The 22,545-nt window shown below is 38.3% G+C and overlaps 1 protein-coding gene across 1 annotated transcript; it reads right to left on the bottom strand.

Annotated features, from left to right (window-relative positions):
- Positions 1-707: 707 nt before the first annotated feature.
- Positions 708-8,827, bottom strand: LOC115212865. Its single transcript, XM_029781655.2, has 2 exons — positions 7,324-8,827; positions 708-1,527 (listed from the first exon to the last, which is right to left on the bottom strand). The coding sequence occupies exons 1-2, from the start codon at positions 8,263-8,265 to the stop codon at positions 1,306-1,308; spliced, it is 1,164 nt and encodes a 387-aa protein (XP_029637515.1). The 5' UTR covers positions 8,266-8,827; the 3' UTR covers positions 708-1,305.
- Between the last annotated feature and the right edge of the window lie 13,718 nt (positions 8,828-22,545).

Genomic DNA, 22,545 nt, shown 5'->3' on the forward strand with positions numbered 1-22,545 from the left:
TTGAAGGGGGAAAAAACAACAACAGATGAAATGTTAAATTTACAATTTATTTGAGAAATATTGTAAAATATTGTAACTTGAGAGAAATTAAAATAACATGAATTTGAAAACAGTTAATATCTAGAAGTAAAATAAGACCCAATCCTTAAGGCTTTCAATAACCTGCATGCAATGTAAGATGAAGTACTCCCAAGTTAGGAATTATAAAGAAAAAAGCTGATCATTATTGTGTGTGTGTGTATATGTATATATACATAATATACATATATACATATTCTTTTCTACTCTAGGCACAAAGCCCAAAATTTTGGGGATGAGGCCAGTCGATTAGATCGACCCCAGTAAACAACTGGTACTTAATTTTTCGACCTCAAAAGGATGAAAGGCAAAGTCGACCTTGGTGGAATTTGAACTCAGAACGTAAAGACAGACGAAATACCATTAAGCATTTCGCCCGCCGTGCTAACGATTCTGCCAGCTCGCCTTATTGAAGACCAGCAGTCTTCCCATGCATACCAACCTCCCCTCTCCACGCCACCAGTGTTACCCAAGGGAAAGGCAAAGGCCGATACAGCTTGGCGCGTGCACACACACACATAAAGTGTAAGATTTAACTGATTAGCATTAGCTATTTAAAATTGCCTTAAAACTTAATCTTATTAAGAATGTTACATAAAAAGCAAAGATTTTGTAAGAGAATGCTATAAATTTAATTATCTTCATAGAAGATGTTAATCTGTTATTACCTCCCCTTACACTGTGGTTTACTTTATGTACAGCAGTAAATATTTATAGCTGGTCAGGTACACAAAAGGTATACAAAAGAAAACACCACCATTGGATTTAGAGTTAGTCATCTTTAATCAGAGACTGGTTGCCAAAGCAATTCAAAATCTGAATCAGCCAGATGTAATAAATAATAAATAGCTCTGAGACCAGATATATTAATTAACTGTTGCTTGCTACATACATGTAATGAGAGAGAGAGGTGATGTGTCATGAAAGACACACCACCACTTCCAACACCAACCACAATGTTGAGTTAGTAGTAATTTAAATATTAGGTCAAAGTTTATATGATCTACAAAGCTCCAAAAGACCATCACATGAAATGTTTTCTTTTTAGTTTAATTACAAAAATATTTCATTTTGTATCACAGAATGCTTCAATGATGACATTTAAGATGATGTCCATTTGATAGTTGTCTGTATGTGACAAGATTGCATTTAACAGTCTGTAATGTAGTTTCACCTAAACAAAAATACAATAAGTCTTCAGTTAGGGAAATTCTTTACTAGATGCATTTAGTAATGTTCATATTTCTTCCGAAGAGCCAAGATCTTCAGTCTGTGACAAGGATCTAAAATTGGTTTCAACACTTGCTCAGTGTTTTCTATCCGACATCGGAACCTCTCTGAATCAATATGAATTTGTACCCATTCACCTTTACGGGCAGCTTGGTAGGCATAGCTCCATGCAAACATAAGGTGCTTGGTTTCTAACTTCTCATCAGCAGCAAAACGAACCTGTGGAGGAAAAACAGTAATATGAAAATAAAAGATCAATTTCAGGGAAAGCAAACTAACACCACACTATTTCAATATTATTACCAGCAAAGTGCTGAAAGTATTTTTCAGCTTAATTCCCAGATGAATACATCAGAGTATGTGAACAATGAACATTTACCTTTCTGGCATATATGTATCTAAAAATATAGACCGATTTACATAGCAGTGATGGTAACATTATGGTCAAGCATGAATAAGCCCGATAGCTTTATAGTCCACTGTGCTTATAGGTGGAATAAAATACACCTGAAAACAAGATTCAGCACTAGAAACAGCCACAGCCATAGAACTCAAAAGTTTGGTTCAACCCATATCATTATAGGAAAAACAAAGATTGTTTAAAACGACTTCAAAAAACAAGACTTACCCCTACATTTGAACAAGCAATACTGCTCTAGTCAATGGCAGATATACAAAACATAAAAATGGTGCTTATTATATTTTAGCCTTCACAATTTATTCAAGTGATTTTGAAGATTTGTCATCCCATCATTATTCATACCTTTATTATCATCATCGAGTTTAATGTCTGCTTTCCATGCTGGCCTGGGTTGAACAGTTTGACAGAACTGGCAAGCCCGGAGGCTGCACTAGGGTCCAATCTGATTTGGCAAGGTTTCTAAAACTGGATGCCCTTCCTAATGCCAACCACTCCAAGAGTGTAGTGGGTGCATTTTACATGCCAGTCAGGCAGCACTATTATCACCCAGGACTACAATTTCACTCGGTTCAACAGATTTTCACAAGCATAACATACAAACCCAACAGAAGATAGGTGGAGCAGAGATGGGATCTTTTCCTTTTGAACGGCACTTTGTAACATAATTTCTAGGTAACTAAAAAGTTTTAAACTTCGTATATTGTAAAATGTGTTTATAAAACATAATTTTCTCTTGGTTTTATTGAGAAAATTCTATAGGTTGTAAGATTTTCATCTTTAATTTCGGCAATTTTAACCAATCGCTGGAGTCCATTTAGGTAAATAACATTATGTGCATAATGAACATGTCCCTCCTTTAAGAAACAGATTGGGTTTATTTATATTTGTGAAGAAAAAAAAGATACCCTTCCCCAACCCTAAATCTAAAATAGATTGAAATGCAATAGATCAATACTAGGGCCATAATTATGGGTGACAATTTCATTTGACACCGCTAGAAAAAAATCCCATTTTCCATAGCGATGTTGTATGAAATTGTCACCCATAATTATAACCCTAGTATCGATCTATTGCATTTCATTCTATTTTAGATTTAGGGTGAGAGTTAGGGGTGGGGGAAGGGTATCTTTTTTCTTCACAAATGTAAATAAACCCAATCTGTTTCTTTAAAGGAGGGACATATTCATTATGCACAGAATGTTTACCTAAATGGAGGTAATCGATTGGTTAAAATTGCCGAAATGTTACAACATACAGAATTTTCTCAATAAAACCAAGAAAAAATGATGTTTTATAAACACATTCTACCAGTATATGAAGTTTAAAAGTGTTTAGTTAACTAGAAATTGTGTTGAAAAGTGCCGTTCAAAAGGAAAAGATCGCAGAGATGTTTGTATATTTGAAGGAGAACATGTATTTCTACTTGTGAATCCTTTATATCACAAATAGAAATACAATGGCAACTTAATTGAGTTCCACTATAGCCCCGGGCCGATTAAAGCTTTGCAAGTGGATTTAATAGATGGATACTGAAAGAAGCCAGTCATTTATGTCTGTCCCCCCACCACCACTCAACAACCAGGGGTGGTTTGTTTACGTCTCTGCAACTTAGCGGTTCGATCGAAGATTCCGATAAAATAGTACTGAAATGGGCGGAGTTCTGGTTTAAACATCCTATAAAACCCCTTACATTTTTTAGGAATTATCATAAAATTTTAGCGAATTTTAGGCCATCTATTTTAGTTTTGAAGAGAAAGATGTCTGTGCCTGTATGTTATGTATACGTGCATACATAAATACATAGACCTTTTGTGTGTGTGTGTGTGCCACTTAGACATACATGAGAACACACATATACACTCTCTCTAAAATAATATTTTTTTTACGGAATCCCACGTTTCCGGCTATAGAAATTCCGATTCTGAATTTTTTTTTCCAAAAATAGCAACTTCAAATTTCTGTCCCCCCCCCCACCACCCATTCTTCATTTTCCACCTTTTCCGGAATTTTCTTATGCGAAATACATAGAATACGGGGATTATGATTCTAAAAATAAATTGTAAGATTTCAATTTTTCGGGGGGCCTTGGCCATCAAGCAGGCCACCCACGTGCTAGAAATAACAGCCAAATCTAAAAAAACTGCGATTATATAATTCTTGAATTGAAATATTTTACAAACAATACTTTTTCAGAATCATAATCTCCGTATTTTTCTAGGAAAGACTCAAAATGAAGTCTTGCCGTTTTCTACGTATCTAAAGAAAAAAAAAAAAAACTAATTTCTAATTTTTCACTTTTTTCAGAAATATTTTCTTCTACGAAATATGTAGAAAAATAGAAGACTGGGGGAAAAAAATGTATAATTTTAATTTTTCAAAAATAAACACTCCCACCACTGACAGGCGAGGTTGAATGTCTTTTGGAATCAAGAGACTTATGTAACAATTAGTGTTTTGCACACACACACACACACAACAAAATGACATTTAAATTTTGTTTTTTCGTAATTCGTATTTAGAAAGTGGCTGTTGTTTCTAGCTTGTCAGACTTTCCGGTTGGAGCGTACGTAAAAGATTTTGAAAACCCCCAAAACACGTTTTCAAAATCTTCAATCTTAAGTACGCTCCAACCGGAAAGTCCGACAAGCTAGAAACAACAGCCAAACCGAAGATCCACTTGCTAAATACGAATTATCAAAAAAGAAATAATTTTTTTAAAATCCCTGAAGAAAGTGAAGAATTGGTGGGATGGGAATACAAATTTTGAAATGCCGTTTTTTGCAGATTAGAATCTTCGCAGTCAAAAAGGAGGGGGAACCAACTACGAATACGCAAAAAAAAAACCCCCCAACTAATTTCACCCCCTCTCCATTTAAAATTTTGAATGTCTTCCTGGAGCTAAATAGATCAGTAACACTACGTATTCTTTACTTTCGCCCATTAATGTTTACGGGGAGAAAACTATTCAAAACAATATGTCAGATTGACAAAGAAACCAGGAAGGTATTGGGTGGTCGTGAGTTGTGCAAAATCGTCCTTAAATCACACATACCCCACCCACAAAAACGTATGAATTCCTGTGTGGAGAATACAGATTCGCAAAACTTTACTGGAAATTTCAGAAAATAAAGTTTTGAGGTGTTATATCGGGTGCTTAAACTAGAATTCCGCCAAAAATCCTATTCTTCCGTGTTTAAAATAAATTAAAGGTTCTTCATAACAGAAAAGTCACAAAGAGAGAGAGAGAGAGAGTACTTATTTGGAGACAATTTTAAGCAATACATAACTAATCTTGTAGCAGCGTACAGAACCAAAACTTTTTGTTATTCTGAAAAGAAGAGTAAAAGTAGAATATTGAAGCAGTTACCCAATTCATAAAATGGGCGCGGTCCATTTTACAACAGATCTACTGCGCACTTGTTTAGGCGGAAGGGAAGAAAGGATTGTGGAGGGGAAACATTATTAATTAAGCCAAAGTTGTTCCGGAGTTCACTTGTAATAGTTCTTTACGACACGATAAATCTGGAGTTTTCGACAAAATTCCTTCGTCAAGTGTGTTACCTCAAAAGTTCCGGAAAAATTAAGATTTTTCTACAATTATTTTTCGTGGGGGAGGAGAAAGAAGAAATAGAGAAAAATTTCCGAATTATTCACACGAATGTCGACTATTTCCTTATAGCTTTCAGAAAGATGGGTAATATTAAACGAAATTTCCCACAAATACCTTTCAGATAATGTACATTACAATTACATACGAATTCAACGCGAAAATAATACACAAAAGAAATTGTGACACATATTACATAGGTACAAAGGCTTGAACATTTTTAGCCCCCACCCCACGGACATACAATTTCGATGTGATCATAATCCACACCATGTGAAATGCGGTACTACTTGCGAACAGAGGTCCCGGTGCGCGCATCCGCGCTAGCTAGTCATGACGAGTCGATCCTACAACGACTTCCTAGCAAAGTAGATAAAATACAAAATAAATAATTTTTTAAACAAAGTAAGGATCGACTAGTTATGACTAGTAGCGCTGATACGCGAGTGCGCGCACCGGGACCACTGTTCTCAAAGTTATGAGGAAACAAATTCAGAGAAGGCAGGTGAGAGGAGGTATGCCTAATTAATTACAAATTATTTTGTAATGCCGATATTAAACTGGAAAATTTCGGACTCCCATATATTAGCAAGTTACTGTTAAGTTTTAATGTGCTGAAATTTCCAAATGAACTTTTGAAAATTTTCAGCACTGTTGCTGTTTCCAAGATGAGAAGCACAAAAAATATAGAGAAGAAAAATAGATATGAAAGAGTGGAGGGAAATATACTATAAACCGGAACTAAATTGTATTGAAGCCCCCCCCCCCCAGCTAGTTTTATATATAAAAGTGAGGTTGTGTAGTGTCTGTCTCCTACGATTTAGATTCCTAACTACTCCCACATTTTGCGGTGCAGTTTAACCAAAACCGGGTATCTTATAGTCGTGGTTCATATCGATGAGTCTACAATTAAAAAAAAAAATTTACCATCATTTTTTTCCCATTTTAATGCATTTTTTCGCTATTATATAAGGGAAGTAACTCTCTAAAAATGTCTACGATGGGACGATTAAAAAAAAATTTACCATAATTTTTTTGCTATTTTTTGGCTATAACTCTAAAAATGCTTATATAGTTATTTCCCTTACAAACCCGAGCAACGCCGGGCGATACTGCTAGTTTTTATATATTAAAAAAAAAAGCAGCCTTTCTTTCAATGTTTACACAAAAGAAGACAAATAATTTAAATAGAGGGAGTGCTTGATTAATATATTGAAAGTGTAAGAGATGGTGGCTGCGGAGGAATTCATTTAGACAGTGTGTGCTGCGGTTAAACTGCGCAGGAATATCTTTTGAACGTGTCAAGTGCGCGCCCTACTTTCCCCCCCAAATTAAAAAATGTCGAAGAAATTCACCGGCGCCATTTTTACTTTTCGATAATTTCTTCGGGTTTTTTTTCTTTTTTTTGCTGTCAACACGAAAAATTGGAATTCCAAAAAAAACAAAAACCCCCGTCTTTGAGCTCGGACTATGTACTTTGAAAGGAGTTATTTCCATTGATTAGCTAACATTAATGTTAATTAGTATTAATAGAATCCTAATGAGGGAGAGATAGGAGGGAAACCCAAAATCCCCAGCTCGACCCTTAATCTGATAAAAAAAAGACAAAAAAATCGTAGTCAGTCGAAGAGGAGGACATGCAAAATGCTGCATCCGTTTGAGGGCCACGGAATTATATTCCGCTTTGTGAACTGTTATTAGATCAGCTTAAAATAGGTTGAACAAACGTTTCACATGATTTTCTCCCACCAAGAGTGAATGAACAACTGCAATTAAAGCAATTTAGGCGAAAAACAGTTTGAAATTACAGGGCAAATGTAAGAAATGCTGATTGAAAGAACCCAGCTGCTAATATAAAGAGAAATAAAAATTAGATTAATTCGTATAATATTCAAATATACAACATATGGCATTCAATGGTTTACAGAAAAGAAATTACAATATATGTTGGCGTGAAATTTTTAAGGAAGTAATAAGAATATTCTACCTTAGCAGCTTTTTGATGTTGTGTGTCGGTGTCCGGATAGACTTGGTTCCATCTGTGGTTGGCTTTTCCGACGGAATTCGGAATAACGGAGTCTGTAGTTTCAGTTTTTGTATTTTGAGTATTTTCAAACAGTTTATTGAAAGAAAAGCAAGGAGTATCAGAGAACAAGATATCATCATCGCAGTCATCATCACTCACACAATCATCACTATCACACTCATCATCATCCTCATCATCGCTGTCCACCAGCTGGAAAACGGTTTTCCAAAATGGAACGTCTTTGGTACAGGGTAAACCGTTACAAATTGGGTCTGAATTGAAATCCCAATTCTCCTCACTGCTCGCATCATCAAAAGAGAAATGTCCATCATCATCGCTGTCCTGGCCATCATGAACAGAGCTGTGCAGATCAGAAAAAGAGTCTAAATTAGTGGAGTTCATTGGACTTTTGTTGCTCGGACTGAATGACCAGTCGTACTCGCTTTCCTGGGGGAATACTTCTTCGTCTGAAGGGTTTTCTAACGAGTTAGATTCACTAATAAGACTATCGTATTCAATAGCTAAGTCGAATGGGGGGCAATTAAGATCATCGCTTATAGGGGTGAACAGGACGGGGTCGGCAATGGGACCACCGTCCGCGGACTTCGCATGCTGTCGGTTCATCTCAATGTTTTTTGTGTTCAATATACGGCTTATGTTGCTGTGGGTGCAGTCGCCGCAGTTGAGCTGCATAAACAGCATATGTCTTTGTAAATGCACGACACTTAACTTGGCAATAAAGTCTATCAGGGAATCGACTTTGGACGATTCTGGGGAGCCGCAATAAGTGAAGTCTCCTTCCCTGGGTGTCGTAGTCGTCCTCAGCTGACACACTTCAGGACCCGCCATCTCATGACATGCTTCGTAAGAACTAAATGGATTTATTAAAGCAGGTGGTGCCATTGCGATGCGAAATCCAATAATCAAATGCGATTTAGATGTGTTTTTTCAGAAATTGTTTTGAATGCAGTTTTGGTGATGGTCAACGAATGTAGCATCAGAAGTGTTTTTGTGGAGTTTGTGACAGGGTGGAAAGGAATATTGGAGCCAATATCTATCGAGTTTATTCCAGTATTCATCTGTGTAATTGACTTTTGTCATGAAATATTGAGAATCGTCATTTTCAGTTGAGCTGAAATGTTTAAAGTCATCGGCGAACAAAGTAGACGAAAAATCAAGATCTGAGCATAGTGCGGAACATAATACATCCATTTCTGTGATAAATATAAATCCAATTAGAGAAAGTAGACTTTGCATGAAACAAAAGTATCGATTGTCGAAATTATTGAGCGGAGAAGATTTAATCACGAAGCATTTGTATTCCTTTCATATTTTGGGAGTGACGCGGTCGACGGAAGTCGCGCTATTTATAGTCGGCGCATTGATTTTTAATCAAGCACAGAAAATAGTTCCACATTAAAAATCAAAAATAACTAAAATTTCTCATTTTAGAAAAATACTAGACTTTGCATTTTCAAGTAACTAATATGAACTCTACTATTAAATTATATGAAACAAAAAAAAATTTCCACAAATTATTTCCTGTCGACGAAAACGAAATTTTGAAAATTTAACATGGCTGCCCGGTTATTGCATCAGCCAAGAGAGAAAGAAAGCTAAAGAGTTATTCACGCGATCAGTTGCGTTTTATCATTATGAATTAAAAAAGAAAGTGAAACACAAATTACTGTTTTAAAATATTAAATTATATGATAGTACAATTATAAGCAAACATTTCTAAAACATAGCTGCAGAAGAAGCACACTGAGTGCGAAGATAAGGCTGTGTGTTTTCGGATTCCAGCATTTGTAGAAGTTTGATTTCTGCTGATAAATTAATTAGCAATGTCAAAAGTGAAGACAACATTTCCAGAGATAAATAATCATGATTTTTATTGACGAAAGTTGGTGTATTTATAATCAACATTAATACCTGTCCATTTCACATTCAGGGTCATAATGTTGTTAATTTAGTATTTTTAATTCTAGAACAAAGTAAATTTTCAATAGAGCAAATGGTGGGAAAAAATTTTAGGAAATTTATTTTAGTTGCAAATAGATTTCCTAAAATTTATTTGCGTCTTTTTAGCATTATATATATATACTAACAATATCGCCCGGCGTTGCTCGGGTATGTAAGGGAAATAACTATATAAGCATTTTTAGAGAGTTATAGCCAAAAAATAGCAAAAAAATGCATTAAAAATGGAAAAAAAATTATGGTAATTTTTTTTTAAATCGTTGACTCATCGTAGACATTTTTAGAGAGTTACTTCCCTTATATAATAGCGAAAAAATGCATTAAAATGGAAAAAATGATGGTAATTTTTTTTTTAAATCGTAGACTCATCGTAGACGCATGCTAATACCCAGAAGGACTCGATATGAATCACGACTATAAGATACCCGGTTTTGGTTAAAATGCACCGCAAAATGTGGGAGTAGTTAGGAATCTAAATCGTAGGAGACAGACAGCACACAACCTCACTTTTATATATAAAGATATATATTCTTGATTCAGACTGCGACCACGAGGAGTCCCCAACTTATGGGGACATAAACACACCAACATCAGTGGTCAAGTGGCGGTGGTGGGGGCAAACAGACACACATACACATACATTTATATATTTGATGGTCTTTTAGTTTCCATCTACCAAATTCACTCAAGGCTTTGGTTGGCCCAAGGATATAGTAGAGAACTCTTCCTCAAGGTGCTACACAGTAGGACTGAACCTGGATCTATGTGGAGGGGGAAAACTTCTTTATTTCTTATAAATTACCAGAAAGGCATTAAATAGAGGGGTCACTACAACACATATAAATGAACATGAAACATTAAAATCAAAATATCAAAATAATGATACATGAATGATAACTTGAGAAATGAGAATATGGAAATTGTGTCACTCCCCGCACCACTGAGTAACCCCACTCACCACCTCTGAGTCCTGAGTCCTCTTTAGTCCTTGATCTAGTCTTTCGTTTACCGTTTTCCCCATCACTGAGTGACAACAATCTCTCCTCCATCTACATGTTGTGGTGTGTGCGAGAGATTCGAAATAAAGGCACCTACCTTCTCTTCTCTCAGACGGAGACCCTTCAACGGTAATGGATCCTTCAATGCAGCCTGACCCGAACACTAGAAATAGTGCTTCAACCTTACCTTAACAACATGCTCACGCGTCTTACTCCCTCGGCAACCTTGATCGAAAAGGCCGAATCCTGCCCTGCCTGCGCGCGCGTCACTCCTGCCCCTTCCGGTCAGCCCCAAGTTCCAGTCAGCTCCCCAGCTGCTGACGTCATCCCACACATGTAGCCTTTTTCACCAGGGGAGGGGTCTTGTAAATTTTGTGATGTCTGTTCTTTCTTTTTTTGCCTGTGGGGAGAGGGAGGGGTGGGTTTGGTGTTTGTATGGGGAGGGTAAGTCTGAGTGGTCTTGGGTGGGATGGAATTAGTCTGGGGTCCCACATCACACTGACTGTTCTTCCTCTTCTTTCTCTTTCACTGTTCATTCATCTTCCTTGTTCCTTCAATCTATCTGTTCTTCTTCCTTTTTCTCCATCATCTCCAGCACTGCTTCTTCTGTCATTTTCCTCTGTAGAGGGCAGTGAGCTCTAATGTGGTCTTACTGGCCACATTTAAAGCATTGCAGAACTCTGGCCTCTACCCATACTCTCAATACTATTTCTCCCAACATCCCCGTCTCTGCCAAATTTTCCAGTTGCTTCGCCTCCGCTTGTATGATGATTTCCAATGTTTTTTCTTTATATCCTCCTTCCTCCATCTCTGTGGCTTGGAGGACAGCCACCTCCTCCCCACTACCAACGAGGACGGCTGCTGCAACCCAAGCCACTTCTATATCAGGTGGGAGTTCTTCTACCCTGCCCATAGAAGTCTTTCTTCCAAGGTAAGTAGGTAGAAGTACTACTTTCTCTGTTCTCACCAGCCTCTTTCTCTCCTCCGCTGTCCTAAACTGGATAACCACCATCATATATCCATTTCCTTTCACTATATATGTCCCTTCCTTTGAAAGCGACTTCAGAGCTTTTTCTACTTTTTCCATCTCCATCCACTCTACCTTTCTACTCTCCACTGAGTACACCTTGTAGGTAATGGTCTTCTTTTCCTTATTTTCCAAAACCCTTTTAGGGGGTAATAACTTTACGTCACTGCCCACCTTCCCTTTTCTTCACTTCTGCAAAACTCTTTGCTCTTTCCAAATGCTCATCCATTCTATTTACCACCTTAACGAGCTCCCCCTCCACTGAGGACAGTTCGTACTCACTAAGGTCTGAATACATTCCTTTTCACTGGTACAACACTCACCGACAAACTGCTGCCAAGCAGCTCAAAAAATTCCGTCCTTCTCATCAAAAATCAACACAGTGAATAGACTGACAATGCATGGGAAGCAAGCTTCTTACCATACAACCTGCTGGCATGGGTTAGACAGTTTGACTGAGGACTGACAAGCCAGGAGGCTGCACCAGGCTCCAGTCAGATCTAGCAAAGATTTTACAGCTGGATGATGCCCTTCCTAATGCCAACCACTCTGAGAGTGTAGTGGTTGCTTTGTATGTGTCACCAGCACAGGGCCCAGTCAGGTGGCACTGGCATCGACCACATTAAATGGGCTGGTTATGTGATACTGACATTGGCCATGGCTACAATCTCACTTGGCTTGCTGAGTCTTCACAAGCACAGCATATCTCCAAAGGTCTTGTCATTGCTTCTATGAAGCCCAATGCTTCAAGATCGTGCTTCACCATCGTTGAAAAGATTATGGAAAAAAAGCACAGGAGCTAAAACACTGCTGAGTTTGGTTCCGGCAGAAACAGAAAATGCCTCTGAACATTGACTACTAAATATCACTGTTGCTATCATTCCTTTGTACAGAGGTACTATTACTCCTATCATTTTATCAGGAAGACCAACTTTAGACCAAATTTTCTAAAGCGCCTCATGATTCACTGTAACAAAAGCCTTTGTCAAATCAACAAAGACCATGTACAAGTCAGTATTTTGCCCATGTGGTTTTTCTTGAACTTGCTAAAGGATAAAAATTATGTCAAGTGTGCCAAGCCAGCAATCCACATTTGTATTCAGGATATATGCTGTTTACTACAAGCTCATTGATGCGGTTAAGGATCACCCACGCAAAGATTTTCCAGCTATGTGCAAAAAGTTAATCCCCTGTGATTATCACACGCCCTCTTCTTCCCCTTGTTTTTGTACAATTGCATTATAGAAGCATCTTTGAACTGTTGGGAAACAGATCCAGTTCATACAATGCTCTCAATTTGTGAGAGTTAGCAGCCTGTTCCAATTCTTGGACATTTTTTTTTTTTGGCCACCAAAATTTTTTCATTTCATGCAGGTTTTTCTGAGTATTTTTTTTAACGCATAAAATGAGATGGAAATGTTAACCTTTTCTTTTCTTCTATTCTCTCATTATATCTCATAACTTTGAAACCTTTCACTGTCCACGGTCAGATAACAACAAAATCATACAGCATATACTTGTGTGGTGTCTGAGCATTGCTGTCTTGTGGAGTTATGTCAAACTTCTGTTGTTGGATGTAGGACAAATCATATCATTGGCTGAGTCCATCATGAGAACTACCCCTCCATGCACCTTTATGAAGGCAGGGCATGTGGTGTTCCTCTGCATAGTGGCTATGGTGAAAGAGACTGAGTGGTGGATGAGGTTGAAAGGATTGAAAAGAGACACCTTCCTCTTTGGCCAAGCCCTCATCAACTTTTCTAAGTTCCACTTCAAAAGGAAAGTGAGGGTGGAGAGGGAAGTGCTACCTCCCAGTGAATTTATGAAAAGATGAGTGATTGTGGTAAAAATGGTTTGGGTGAATGGATCTGCTCCAAGCATGCATCTGTAGATTGGAGAACAGGACTTGTGAATTTGATAGGGTAATCCTAGATCTGTTGGGTTCCTTAATTAGCCCTAGTTGGAGGTTTTCCATAGTTAGGAGGATTGCATCATTCATATGTTCACATACTTTCTATATAATGTAAATTTTTATCTGATTTCACTGTCTTTTCCTTTTCTTTCCCCATATCTTTTATGTAAACACCCAACACAAATTGTAGACTGTCCATTTGATGTACCCCTCATTTTTGCCCCTGTGGCAAATGAAAGAAATCATTATTATTTTTGTTGTTGTGTGGTATCAGAAACACAGCACTTGTAGGTTTTGTTTTATTTTAAGTGTCTTCTGAAGATATATGTTCAAAGTTTTCATTCTGAGTGTTACACAAACTCCCAAAGGTTCTGAGTAGGTGCCCAACTTCATTGTATTTTTGCCCTTAGTGGAGAGAGTTCCGCTCAATTTTGTAAAAATTACTCATTTCTTTAAAAGTTTCTAGACAGCATGGCGTTAAGTTTTCAAGTAAAATGTCAGGGTTGTGTAATCACAGATCGGAGGAATCTTTTTGACAAAACCTGCTCATTAAAACAAAGTACCACCATGCCCACTACTACTGCTACTGCCAGTGCTAACTGAAACCACGACAACAATATTGAAAATGCAAGCAACAAAAAAATGAAAACAACCACAAAAATGAGAATGAAGAACAGAAAAACGAGAAATTAAAATGTTATTTCAACACACCTGCAAATTCCATTACTGCTACCATCACAATCATTAAAATGAACAAAGTAAAACAAGAAAAAGAAAAAAAATCAAGCAGACATGACTTGCAAAACTTGTGTTGGAAGTTTCTGCCAAATAAAAAAAAAATTTTAATTATCGCAAGATTAAAAAAAAAATGCAAACAATATCCTTATATGGTTGAGCCAAAACATAGTTTTTATTGGAATCCATTTAGTGGAAAAACAGCCTCAAGACTGTTGTTTATATTTTTATATATAAAAGTCAAGTTGTGCTTATATAGTTATTTTCCTCACAAACCCGAGCAACGCCGGGCGATACTGCGAGTATCCATATAAATTTTAAAGAAATGTCCGAAAACTGCAAAACAGCAGCAAATAAAAAAGTGCTTTGTCATTAGGGGTTGGGGTGGGAATACTGCATAGTAGAGGTGGAATTTACAACAGAAGATAAGACCAGGAAACAATCCACAACAACCCCAATGAGAGACGGATTGGTCCTCAAATCAATCGACCTGTAGAGTAGTAATAATAAAGGTAGTAGATGAACCCTCAGAATTAACCATCTATTGGCTGGTTTCAGATGTCCTTTTTCACAAAGATAACAGCACTAATATTCTACAGGTCGAGAGGCTGCAGGAACAAAATTAGACTGGTCAACAGATAGAGCTATTGATCTAACTGGATCATGACAGTAAGGAACCCATCTCAGACCTGAACAGTCTGCAAGATGACTCACAACTGTATGTGACTGTTGAGGGCAAAAAGTGAAAGTGTAATTTGTGTGGTGTCACAAATCCCTTTTGGTTATAACAAAAGGGAAAGAATGAAGACCCCTACTTCTGTTGACACTATCACTATAACAATAACAATGTCAACAGCAACAATGCCAAAGAAAACGTGCAGCCAGAACAGCAACTGTGACAAAAACAAAAGAAACACTGCCTTCACAATATAACCAACAACAACAGAACAAAATTACAAAGTCCCCCGACCACCACCACTAGCAATGCATCCCTCTATTTTGTTTGTTCCTTCTCAAGTCATGCCTGGCTCATAAGGGCTGGTTTCCTTGGCATATAGGTTCCCCACTTGGACAAGACGCTGGTCTGTCGCAGGTGATCTGCAAGATGCAGGAGGAAAGAGTGAGTGAATGTTGTGGCGAAAGAGTCAGCAGAAGTTCGCCATTACTTTCTGCCGGAGCCGTGTGGAGCTTAGGTGTTTCGCTCATAAACACACACATCGCCCAGTCTGAGATTCAAACCCGCGATCCCTCGACTGCGAGTCCGCTGCTCTAACCACTAGGCCATGTGCCTCCACAATGCATCCCTCTACTAAAGACATTACCCTCGATGCTGAGACCACTCAGACATGGTAGAAAATAAATTTATATAAACATGAATAGAGTCAACAGATGAGATCCAGAGCTTCTCAATATAGAAAATACTTTGTGGTTTGAACTTACATTCCAAAACCAAGTCTGTTGAGTTAAGAATGGCTATAAGAGGAATCCAGGTGAGCAGATATGGAGACAATGATGCAAATAAACAAATAAAGCTACTTGGGTTTGATGTACCAAAAGATATATACATGTATACATGTAAATAGAGAGGAAAAAAAGACTGAAAATTTTCAGATGATGAATATTCAAGTATATATCTATATATATGTATATACACACATACATAATCTGATCAATAAGCATCCAGACTGTTGCCATAGTAACGAAGTTAAAGTATGCAGAGTGAAACCGCTTGCTGCAGATTGCCCTTCAACTCTGCTGTGCATGCACACTAAGTTTTGATATTCTAGCTCACTTCTGCTGTTTACAGCAGTGCTTGGAAGGAAGGTGTGTAGCATGTGATCATCGCATTGACCATGACAGAGAAAGTAGAACAAATTTTGCCAAAAGCTTGGCAATACCTGCTCAGAGGCCTATGCAAATTTTTCAAAAAGATTTCATTGTTCTCGACACAATCAAGATCTTGTGCAACTGAAACCTGAGTGTCTTTTTGGTCAACTGAAAGCAGCTTTCACAGAAACTTGGCAGACATGCGTCTCATACCCAAATCTTCAGTGATCATGGAAACAAAGTTCTTTTTTAATCTAAAACATACTCTCCTTCATTTTCTACAATGCTCTTCCATCTATCTGGTAGACTTGCAAGGCTCCTCTTCCAAAATTCACCTGTCCCCATATATTGCATTAATATTCCTCACAGTTTCTGTTGTATTGTTATCTTTATTGAACTCACAAAGCAAAATATGCCAAATATGCTTTGTCATTTCCATTACAGCTTTGAAAAAATAACTGTATAACTGCTAAAATCGAACTGCACTCTTCAAAAATCGCACTAAGAACAAGTACAAAGTAAAATTACTACCTGCTTTTATAGCAAGTTGATGCAGGCAGTTTATCATATCCCCCTTTGACTTTTAGTTCATGCAACTGAAAAAGCTGCATTATATATGGAATGACCTGATACACACACACACACACACACACTCGCGTGCAGATGAGGAGAGTGAGCAAGAGAGAGGAAAAGTGATAAAATGAGAAAGATAAAATATAGCTCATAGTAACTCAAAGCTGAATGATATTTTCAATATTGGTATGAAGAAAAAAGATATGAACAAGGTTTTGAAACCAGCACGTTTAGACTAATCAGTTGCTAATTATCTTCATTATGTGATGCAAATTTTCAGCAAATCCTGTCATATTTTAAACTGTGAGCTCTTTTACTCTTTTACTTGTTTCAGTCATTTGACTGCTGCCATGCTGGAGCACCGCCTTTGGTCGAGCAAATCAACCCCAGGATTTATTCTTTGTAAGCCTAGTACTTATTCTATTGGTCTCTTTTGTCGAACTGCTAAGTTACGGGGACGTAAACACACCAGCATCGGTTCAAGCAATGTCGGGGGGACAAACACAGACACACAAACACATACACACACACATCCATATATATATGTATACAAATATACGATGGGCTTCTTTCAGTTTCCGTCTACCAAATCCACTCACAAGGCTTTGGTCGGCCCAAGGCTATAGTGGAAGACACTTGCCCAAGGTGCCATGCAGCGGGACTGAACCTGGAACCATGTGGTTGGTAAGCAAGTTACTTACCACACAGCCACTCCTACGCCTATCTTTTTCTAAAAGTATCCTTCTAAACTTTCTCCATAATGAGCGATAAATGTGAGAAAATATATCTTTAGAGATTCTGAAATGAATGGCTTGTTAACATTATGTAATTGGGTGTTTGAAGCCTCGGCTGATTGAGATAAAGTGCAAATTCTGTGGATGTGACGTCAGAGAATGAATAGTTTGTTAGTAATTTATTGCTAAGCAAAAACAAAGCAATAAAAAAGTGTGAGTATGGCTGTGTGGTTCAAAAGCTTGTTTCCCAACCATGTGGACTTGGGTTCAATTCCACTGCATGGCACCTTGCCTCCTGTATTGATTTGATAGATAGAAAGCCTGTTGTCTGTCTATCTATCTATCTATCTATCTATCTATCTATCTATCTATCTATCTATCTATCTATCTGTCTGTCTATCTATCTATCTATCTATCTATCTATCTATCTATCTATCTATCTATCTATCTATCTATCTATCTGTATGTATGGATACATGTGGTGTGTGTGTGTTGTATGTGTTTCCCGCCACTGTTTGACAACTGGAGTTTGTTCTTTTACATCTCTGTAACTTAATGGCTTGAGAATTTATAGGTGCAGGAGTGAGTATGTGGTAAGTAGCCTGCTTACGCATGCGTTTGTTAGTTGCTTCCAAAGTTGAACACTGTCAAGACATGCTTTTGTAGGTGTCCTGAAGTGAAGAAAATTTGAAGGTGCAACTTTAAAGTAGGCATCTGTTTTTTGGGAGATTCAGTGGGGTTTGTTTTTTTCCGAATAAGAAATCCTCACTGGGTCTTGGACATTTGTCTGCTGTGGTCACGCTGAGTGACTCACTTGGCTGTGAGAGTTGTTGTTTGGTGGGCGTGTCTCGCCACCAAAATTTGGAGGATTTTTGTGTGTGTTCCTGCTGCTACTGTGACCTGGAGTACCTGTGTGGAGTACTCTTTTTTTGGAATACCTGTGGGTCAGGATTACCGAGTGGCTGTATTTGTGTTGTGGTGACTTGAATGGTCTTCCCTCGTTCTTTTTCTCTGCTCTGTCTTTCTGTTCTTTTTTTTGTATTTTTGACTTTGTTTGGACTTTTTGGTTGAACATTTTTGGACTGTTCTTTCTTTTCTGCAAGCATGGCAAAAAAGATAAACACTGCGTTGGAGTGAAGGATTGTACCCACCAAGCAGTGGGTAAAAGACTTCAACGAGAGAACGGTGGTGTTGAGGATGTATTCCAAGTTTCAACACCATTACTGTGTTCTCTCAAATTGAAATTGAGAAAGAGTTGGCAGAATATCTGCCAACTATTAAGTTTATTGTCAGGGGTGTCAAATATGCAATGATGTGGTTGCTATTTGACACCCCTGAGGAAGCTCGCAATTTTGTGAGTCAGTCCTTAGAAGGGCAAAAAATTCTGTTTCTTCCCACATATTGTGGGAAGAAATTAACAAGAGCTTGGGTCTGTGGGCTGCCAACTGGGATAAAACCCAAGTGGATAGAAGACACTATCCGTCGGGGTCTGGGTGGCTGCAGAGCAAAGCTCCTAAATGTTTAAGTGTTGCCTGTGGCTAATTAGGTGGAGTTGAAAGCAGTTTTGACCCTGTGGGCCCAATCAGTAAATGATCTGGTTTTTTCCAGATTTTTTGAGGATGGCCGGTTCTAGGTATCCGGTGATTCTTGAGGGAGCCCCCTCAAGTGTAACCTGTGTAACCTGTGTAACCTGTGCTTGGTACTGGGCCACATTATGAAAAACTGCCCCGAGGACCATGGTAAGATACTGGAGCAGTTAATAGAAGCCGTGGCCCCCGCTGCCCCATCCAAGGGAGAGATGGAGGTAGTCGAGGAGGTGAAGACTGCCTTGGAAAAAGGAAAAAAAAGAAAGAAGGTGGGCAACAATGGTTGCCCACCAAATGACCCTAAAGCTGCAGGATGGGAGGGAGATCCTCTGGATAAAGCAGTGGTACCACACCCTCCTATAGCAAAGGGGAGAAAAAGAAAAAGAACGGGACATTGCCGGCGGTTGATGGTACACTGCTGGCATGCCCTGAAACTTTAATGGTGGGAAGTGTGCTACTGACAGAGTTCCAGATGAGCTTACCTCACGGCAAGAGGTGCAAATGAGGGTAGCTATATCAAATCCATTCTTCATCAAGTGCCACATATTAGAGGAAGCTCCTAGTAATAACAGTGTAGTGTAAAACGGCGGTGCATCAGCATGGCCGCAGCTCTGAGCTGAAACCAAATATATATATATATATATATATCATCATCATCATCGTCGTTTAACGTCCGTTTTCCATGCTAGCATGGGTTGGACGGTTCAACTGGGGTTTGGGAAGCCAGAAGGCTGCGCCAGGCCCAGTCTGATCTGGCAGTGTTTCTACAGCTGGATGCCCTTCCTAACGCCAACCACTCTGTGAGTGTAGTGGGTGCTTTTTACGTGCCACCGGCACAGGTGCCAGACGAGGCTGGCAAATGGCCACGATCGAATGGTGCTTTTTACGTGCCACCGGCACGGGGACCAGACGAGGTTGAGTTGAGTACTGGGCTCAATGTTCTATTACTCATTTATTACTGATTCATTCAACACAATGGTTTTAGGGGAAGAAATCACCCTTCACAAACAAGGATAAATGTACCTAATTTGTACAATTCTCTGATATTTGAACTCATCGTTAATGTCATTTCAAAGTCGTTATACTTTTTAAATTGATTGCTGTTGTTGATATTTTTTACATTTGGTTTAAATTTGGATTTCAGATTTTCTGAGGGACTCAAAAAATCCTTCTGTACGTCATGCTGAGCTGGTTCTTGTTCAGTTCCATCACTCAGCATACATAATCCTTCTTGTGTATCCTATTTCTTTACTACCCACAAGGGGCTAAACACAGACAGGACAAACAAGGACAGACAAACGGATTAAGTTGATTATATCAACCCCAGTGAGTAACTGGTACTTAATTTATCGACCCTGAAAGGATGAAAGGCAAAGTCGACCTTGGCGGAATTAATTTATGTTTGTGTGCATATATGTATATATAAGTTTGTCTGTATATACACATGTATATATAAAATATCATAATGTAACAATTGTAAAATATATGAAAATATAACTTGTACATGTTGCAAACATTATCTGATATAGAATTCAGTTCTTGAGCTTGAGTGGAAAGATTGAATTGTATATGACAGGCTACTCAAGTTTCACCTTCTTGTCTGGTGGCCTGAATGCAAGAAACATGAGCAGCTGGAAGGTAAATCTCGAGTAGATTGTCATTTTCTGACACAATAAATGTGTGTGTGTGTTTGTCTATCTTTTACTCTTTTACTCTTTTACTTGTTTCAGTCATTTGACTGCGGCCATGCTGGAGCACTGCCTTTAATCGAGCAACTCGACCCCAGGATTTATTCTTTGTAAGCCCAGTACTTATTCTATCGGTCTCTTTTGCTGAACCGCTAAGTGACGGGGACATAAACACAACAGCATCGGTTGTCAAACAATGCTAGGGGTACAAACACACACATGCATATATATATATATATATATATATACGACGGGCTTCTTTCAGTTTCCATCTACCAAATCCACTCACAAGGCATTGGTCGGCCCGGGGCTATAGTAGAAGACACTTGCCCAAGGTGCCACACAGTGGGACTGAACCCGGAACCATGTGGTTGGTAAGCAAGCTACTTACCACACAGCCACTCCTGCGCCTATCTATTTACATACACACACATACATGCATATATATCTATCTATCTATATATATATATAGAAATTCAGGGTGAGTACTTGATAATTGTAAGCACCTGTATATACCGTTTGGTGGTGTAGGTGGTAGTGTATATTAATCAAATTATAAACATGATGCCAAGGATTCAGCGGTACATATGTTTCGGGCCTTTATTAGACAGATTTATAACAATGCATAATGTGTGTCTATGGCCTTCTTCAGCCGCGCACAATTACTACCCCAAGGACATGTATTACATCAAAAATTCTACGTTGGGGATGCAAATCCTCTCATTCGCGTACGACATAATGCGGCAACAGCACAAAAATGAAGCGTCCATCTCGTCCTTCTCTCAATGTAGAATGAGGAGGCTTGGATGTTGAGGTAATATAAATAAATGAATAAATAAATATATACATATATAAATACAGACAGCCGTGAAGGAACCTGGTAATAAGAGTAAATAGGGATAAAGATGGAGGGGCGAGAATTCAGGACGAAGGATAAAAAAATATAAAAATGTGAAAGATAAAAGAATATAAGTATAGAAATATAAAAATATAAAGTATAAAGATATAAAGAGATATAAAAAAGTATAAATGAATATAAAGATATAAAGTTATAAAAAAATATAAAAAATTATCAGAAATATAAAGGATATAAGAATATTAAAATGTAAAAGAATATAAGGATAAGGGATATTGGTCCGTAACAACTTTATATACGAGATGGACGCTTCATTTTTGTGCTGGTACAGCATTATGTCGTACGCGAATGAGAGGATTTGCATCCCCAACGTAGAATTTTTGATGTAATACATGTCCTTGGGGTAGTAATTGTGCGCGGCTGAAGAAGGCCATAGACACACATTATGCATTGTTATAAATCCCTCTAATAAAGGCCTGAAACATATGTACCGCTGAATCCTTGGCATCATGTTTTTATTTTGATTAATTTATATATATATATATATATATATATATATATATATATATATATATATATTGATGAGGACATGTGAAGGCTTGAAAGAAATGAAGCTAGTATGCTTCGCTGGATGTACAATGTCAGTGTGCATGTACAACAGAGTGTAAGTGTCTTGAGAAAAAAGTTGGGCATAAGAGACATCGGATATCATGCACAAGGGAGACAACTGAGCTGGTATGGTTATGTGATGCATATGGACAAGGAAAGCTGTGTGAAGAAGTGGAGGGAACCTCTTGAAGAGGTAGACCCACGAAGACATGGGATGAGCAGGTGAAGCATGGTTTTTAACTGTTGGGCCTCACAGAGGCAATGACAAGTGACTGAGACCTTTGGCAACATGCTGTGCTTGAGAAGATCCATTAAGCCTAGTGAAATTACAGTTGTGGCTGATGTCAGTGTTATGTGCCAGTGGCACATAAAAGGACATCATTCAAGTGCTGGGTGATATTCTGTGTTTGGGAAGCCCCGTCAAACCCAGTGAAATCATAGTTGTGGCTGATACTGGTGTTTTGTAACTGGCCCCCATGCCGGTTGCATGTAAAAAGCACCCACTACACTCTTGGAGTGGTTGGTGTTAGGAAGGGCATCCAGCAGTAGGAACCATCCCAAATCAGACTGGAATCTGCTGCAGCTCCCCAGCTTACTAGTTCTCAGTGAAATCATGTAACCCATGCCAGCAACGAAAACGACTTCACTACCTCATATG

This window comes from Octopus sinensis, linkage group LG6 (genome assembly GCF_006345805.1).
Source record: "Octopus sinensis linkage group LG6, ASM634580v1, whole genome shotgun sequence".
NCBI lineage: Eukaryota > Metazoa > Mollusca > Cephalopoda > Octopoda > Octopodidae > Octopus > Octopus sinensis.